This window comes from Cariama cristata, unplaced genomic scaffold (genome assembly GCF_000690535.1).
Source record: "Cariama cristata isolate BGI_N322 unplaced genomic scaffold, ASM69053v1 scaffold10829, whole genome shotgun sequence".
In the NCBI taxonomy this organism is placed as follows: Eukaryota; Metazoa; Chordata; class Aves; order Cariamiformes; family Cariamidae; genus Cariama; species Cariama cristata.
In genome coordinates this window covers 48,538-54,537 of record NW_009635244.1, presented here as the reverse complement: position 1 = coordinate 54,537, position 6,000 = coordinate 48,538, and the positions used below count along the sequence as shown (strand labels likewise).

The 6,000-nt window shown below is 39.0% G+C and overlaps 1 protein-coding gene across 1 annotated transcript in view; it reads left to right on the top strand.

The window, feature by feature from the left end:
* The first annotated feature begins 11 nt into the window (after positions 1 to 11).
* The window catches only part of RPRD1A (regulation of nuclear pre-mRNA domain containing 1A), a 41,811-nt gene continuing 35,822 nt past the window's right edge, over positions 12 to 6,000 (top strand). Inside the window, exons 1-2 of the mRNA XM_009707456.1 lie at positions 12 to 116; positions 5,463 to 5,647. Coding sequence (XP_009705758.1) covers positions 12 to 116; positions 5,463 to 5,647 — 290 coding nt within the window. The remainder of the gene's footprint in view (positions 117 to 5,462; positions 5,648 to 6,000) is intronic.

Genomic DNA, 6,000 nt, shown 5'->3' with positions numbered 1-6,000 from the left:
TTGAGGGGAGGATGGCGGAGCTGCTCGGCGTATTGAGCTGGAGAAGGAGAGAGAGAGAGAGAGGGCGGAGGGCGGGCTCGCCTGCCCCGGCTTATGGGGAGAACGGAGCTCCTGGGGTAAGTGTTAAACCCCTGGGTCTCAGTTTCTTGATGACTGTGAGCTGGGAGGTGCTTCTCCTCCCTCTTTTTTTTCTCCACTCCCCTGTCTCCTCTCTTCTCCCATTCCCCCTTCCTCCTTCAGTGAGATGCCTCTGAGGAGGCTACTTCTCATGTTTTACTGCCCTTTTTTGTGGAAGGAGAGGGGAAAGTGGGAAAAGGGAAGGAAGGCGACAAGCACAGGGTTTAGGGCTTTTTGTTTTAATACTTGTAGTCACGGCTCTTCCAAGACGACCCTTTTTAGGCACTGTCTTTCATCATCTACAAGGATGGTTAGCTGTAATATTATTTGAGTTTCGTGACGCAGTGGCTTTGTCCACTCATGCCAGCAACTATTCTTGTAGGGCAGCTGAGGGTGGGAATTCTCTGGGGGAAGAGCAATTTATTGTGTCCAAAGTGGGTTTTGCTTCCTCTTTTTGCCAGATGGCTAATACCGATGTTAGCATGATCAAAATGCATATTTCTTTAACTGTATTGAGTGTTTGGTGTTGAGTGTGCAGACTTAGATTCTTATGTGGCTTTCTTCTTAACAGGAAGGAATTTGCAGCTATAGGCAGTCATTCAGGGACTGAAAGGCAGTAATGACATGTGAAGGTTTATTTGACCTGACTAGAAAATGACTTGATCTTAAGTTGACTCATTTAAGAAAAAGGAAAATTACTTGCTAGAACGCTGCGTTGCTCTAGGAAATGTTATTGTCTTTCAATAGCTTCCTTTGGAGCCCCATTAATATGTGGATCTTTAATGGGAAAAGTAGAAGGCAAGGTTTTAAAGTGGAGAAGAAAAATAGCACTAAGTCTTTACAGGACTGATGAAAGAGGAACCACTCCCCTAGTTTCATGCAATTAAGAGGAATAGTCGACTTGTAGAATTGATGTGTAATGGAATACAAAGAATGCATGGCTGGATCTCAACTACCTCTTGGTTAGGGGACATAACTTCATAGCAAATGGAATGAACTACACTTAAAATAAAAATGTTGAGTATGAAGTAATACTAAACTCCACAGTATAGTATGGAAATATGTTCCTGTAAACATTGTAAGTTTTCACATGGCCATTGTGTTTTTGTTTAAGGTATGGTTTTGGTGTGCAGTGTTATCTTTTGAACTTTCAAGCATGAGTTAAAATCTTTTTTTCTGTTGCCTAAAGACAGACGTATTTGATGGCATATTTTTTTCTTATGAAATAAACATATTTTCACTATATGTTTGTTGCAAGCTTGCTTTCTTGTTCCAAGAACAAATGAATGGATCTCCCATCTGTGTCTGAAATATTTCAGGTTTCTAGGCCTTCTAAACAAACAACTTTAATGTTTGGTGTTCTGAATGATATCAGAAAAATCTCTTAAACTAACTGGCACAGAGCCAGAGTTTTAGTTGCTCTTTAAGATGCACAATACCACAATATTAATAGTCAGCGCTTAACTTTAGTATTAGCATAGTTTTCCTGTTGTGCTGTTTGACTAATTGGAGAAATGAAACGTTTGAAATATAGGCTACATGTTTGAAGGTGGTATTGAGAGGCAAGGATAATGATCTTCTTAAGAACTCATGGGAGTAATTTGCTTTTTCTCAGCTTTCAATGTCTGGCTTCTACTTTTAAGCCTGTTTTGAGGATGTACCTCAGGAGCTTTAGATGAGCAGAGCAGCTATAATTGTTTTTATCTTCAGTTTGTCAACCAGCTTTTACTGCTTCAAAATAATATTTTTCTGGTGACCTCTTTTTGGAAGCCAACCTTCAAGGACCTGTGGAAAGCATGTGATAGTCTTAGCTCCAGTAGGAGTAGCTTAGTTGCTTTCAAGGTCCTGTACCTTTTCTTCTGGGCTTTTAGGCCTTATGTGAAGTGTTTCTTCTTTTCTATGTTCATCTATCGCTTCATTTGAAGCTGGCATAGTTAATATACATGGAATGTATTTTAATTTTCCATCTCTGATAATAGTACCTGAGCTTCATAAATGTTAGCTTATGTTACTAACCTTTTGCTAATTGCAGCACAGAATTATAAGAGAGTCCGTAATCCTGAAAGGGTGGATATAGTGGTCTAAGCAGAGAGCGTGTGTGGAAGATGAGAATTCACACAGTATGTTGTGGTGAAGTGACTTGCGTAAAGCATCACAAAGCAGAATGGTGGCAGTGAGACCATAAAATAGAGTAAGTTGAAGGCTCCTGATTTGCCCACCATCCAAGCCATAGAAACATGATTTCCCTCCTACATGAGAGGAAAATTATCTCTATTTGGGGAATACGGACACAAAAATTACTGACAGTGTCTGCTGCTGTTGCTAGCCAGTAGCATCCTGGAACTGAAGACTGAACGTTGCCTTTCTAAATTTTATTTCCTTTCATTGTATCCCTTCTTTATTGCCTTCTTTATTGTCACCCCTGTCTCCAGATCTTCCTTCCAGCCTACTCCCTTTGAGGCTAGTGGAACGTTGTATAGCCAACCCAGTCGAACACAATACAGTGTGTTACATTTTTTTCTAGATGCTTTCAGTTTTGGTAAAAGATCCCTTGTGTCAGATCAGCTTGCATGAACGTTTCTGAAGATGTCTTTAGATGAAAACAAGTGCTAGGATCACAGCTCTTTTGTTCCTAAATGTTTGATTCTGATTCTTTTATTTTTAAAATAATCATTGTCTTTGTATCATGTTGGGAGTAGTGGTGAAGAGGCAGCTTTTCATATGTGCATATAACTTAGGCAACATGAAATCTTAGTCCCTTTCTGTTTACTTGGGTTAATTGGTAGTGTTCAGGTCCCATATTAGGGCATCTCTACAGATGATCGGTTCCATACACCTTCATCTACAGGTTTTCTACAGTTGAACTTCCATTTGGATGTAAACTTGGAGAATGGGCAAAACTTGCATGTCTTTGTCATACCTTGGAGCAGCTATGTAACATTGGATTTGTCTTGCTGAACTCCAGTGTTGCTAAAGTTGCATCAAGACAGTTGATGTAACTCTGATTACTGAAGGAGTATGCGTATATGCCTTTTCCCTAATACTACTGTAACTTTTATATGTAGTTCTTAAAATACTGGCATGTAGAATTCATAGGGTCATTCTTAGAAATAATAAAAAATTGGAGGAAAGCTAGTGTAATGTATTCTAGAATTGGCTGTATTGTGAAAGTACTGATAACTCTGAATTGTCCAGACAGTCCTAGTAACTGTCGCGAATATTTAAGGGAAGGATGTCATCTTATAAAACCAGTAGTTTGATGAAATTATGATAAGGAGTTGCATATTATATACTTCAAGAGACTGAGTGTAGAGACATGCTGTTTAATGACTGACCTCCAATACGTGCTAATGAAAAATGTATGGATGAACTGTGACACTAGGGTAGGGCTGTGGTAGAGCTGATGCTCTGCCTGGGGTATTAAGTATTCCTGATTCTGCATCTATGCAAAACCCTCGGGTGCCACTCAAGGTACTTCACATTTTAGTGTATGTAGTGGTGGGTTTTTTCACTGTATTACAATGATTAGCAGAAAATAGATTCTGTAGTTCACTGATTATTTGTTCATTGATGAGTAAAATTGTGAGAAAAGATTAATAGAATGTCTTTGACTTAAATGACAACTGTAATGAAATAACAAAGATTTCTCCTGTTTTGACAGATAAACAGAGGTCTACAATGAAAACAGAACAGCTCCTTTTCTGCTTTACTGTTGGTTAAACGTGTCTTTAAATATTTCTGATGCTTTTTTTTGTGGACAGTATCTTGTGCTGTGCTGCTGATGGAAACCCAGTAAAGCCAATAATTAGTTTTGAAATAGATGAGTTCCCTGATGGAAAGCTGGTGCCAGCACAAAGGAGACTGTGAGGGTAGTATCAACCCTTTAGGCCACAGCCTGTGTTAGCACTGGCATATGCTGATCATGAGCCTGCATTCTTTTGAATTTCATAGTTGATTTATGGAATAAATAATTTGGTGGGGAGGCTACTCTTTCAGTGCTTCATTCGTAGTAAATATCTTACTAACATGAGAATCTCATGCAGTTTGGATTTTTAGTCTAGAAAAGTGTGGCTTTTTTGCTTTGGTACTTCTGATATACCAGCTTCATGATTGCTTCAAAGTACCTTGTGTGGATTAACTTTTGTGATAATGTTGCCATGTAACCTAACAAAGATCTTTTGAGGGGGGGTTAGGGAGAATTTTGTGACAGCTCGAAAAGTGTGCACTAAGGAAAATGATCTTGCTTCAGCTAGATTTCGGATGTATGAAATGTAATGCTCAGTTAAATAGTTAATTACTTGTCATAAGCTTCCTCAGTATTTAAGTAAAGTAGTACTAATTAATTAACTGTAATGTGAATACATCAGTCATTCCCAAAATGCAACTAGTGGACCTGTTAAAACTGTTTAACTCTGTGTATCCATAAAGGGATTGACTTAGTTGGTTTTTTTTAAACTGAGTAGTGGCATTACACATACAGTTTTGTTGTGTAAGCCTGCAACCACTGAGCAGCTGCTGAGAAAACCCTTAGGAACCCCCTTGAAGAGGCTTTTCTGAGATGGAGGCTGTGGAGACTTTTTGTTATTTGCAAATCAGGTATGTTTTCTTGCTCCCTGGTTTCAGGATTCTCTGCAGCTGCAGGGGTTTGCTGTTTGTGTGGTTTGTTTCGAAATGAAAAATTTCAGTTCCGTGATTCAAAGAATTGGCCTTGGGTGAAGAGTAAGTACTTGTTCAGTAGGCTCCATGTGGTATTTGCTGTACTGGGTTAAAATGTGTTCTTTTTAAAAGGGGGGGGGAGGGGGAATACAATTACTAAATGTTTGAGTTTTGTAATATGGGACTTTTTATTTCAAGCTCCAGTGCATTGTCTGTAATGTCGTCTTTTCCTGTTGCCTTTTTTTCATTTTCCTTTTCATTGCCTCTTAGCTTTTCCAGATCCAGCTCTATCACTTGTTAGGTATTTGTCCTAGTGATATTTTAATAGCTGTCGTGTTGCATCTTTAAACCTAATTTCAGATTCAGGTAGCTGTTTCCTCTGAGCCTGGCATGGCATCTCATAGATTAGTCAGTCACAGAAACTGATGCTGAACACCCTCCCAGTCATTTGACCTCTTGTTTTGGCTGTAATCTGTCACTCCACTTGTGTCACACTGATCATTGTCTTCACTACAAAACTTACTCAGGTTAGCAGAGCCGTTGTATGTCATCTTTAAGATGGCTACAGTTGTGTAAGTACATCTGGGTTGCTACAGAGGGACATCTTTTTAGCACTTGACTCTTGCCAGTTTACCTGCTCTTCCAGTTTATTATACTTGGACTTTTTTCTTGGTTTTGGGGTGTTGAAGTCTTTCAGTGGTATAAGAAGTGACTATTTTTGCTTATTTATGGCTGTTTGTCTACAACTGCTGCTGCTGCAACATATGCTAGTGTTTGAGTCCTCACTCATTACAGCTGTTGGCATTGATGCAATACCTTTTTCTGTAGCTAGTGGCTGTTGTGGCAGTTGCTCAATGCCACTGAAAATTGGAAGGTAAGAGTATCTTAGGCAAATTGAGAAGGCCTAGCAACACTGAAACCAGATTTGAAAGTTTTACTACATCTGAATTACTCGATCAACTGCTTTGGAGCAGAGCCACAGCCAAAAGTGGTGGAAGTGTATTGCCCTGCTGATGTGAAGTGAATTTCAGGAAACAAGTTCCTGATTTAAAGCAGTTATTTTCTGTACTATGTAGTGTAGTTTTTCTGCCAAGAGAAGGAATCTTTCTCTACTGGTGGTTGTAAGATTATTTTGTTTAATGGTGGTATAGTGTCATTGGCCAATGTGATACACTTGAGAGAATGAAGAGATTTTGTTTTCTTTTGTTTAAAGAAACAGAACTGTGG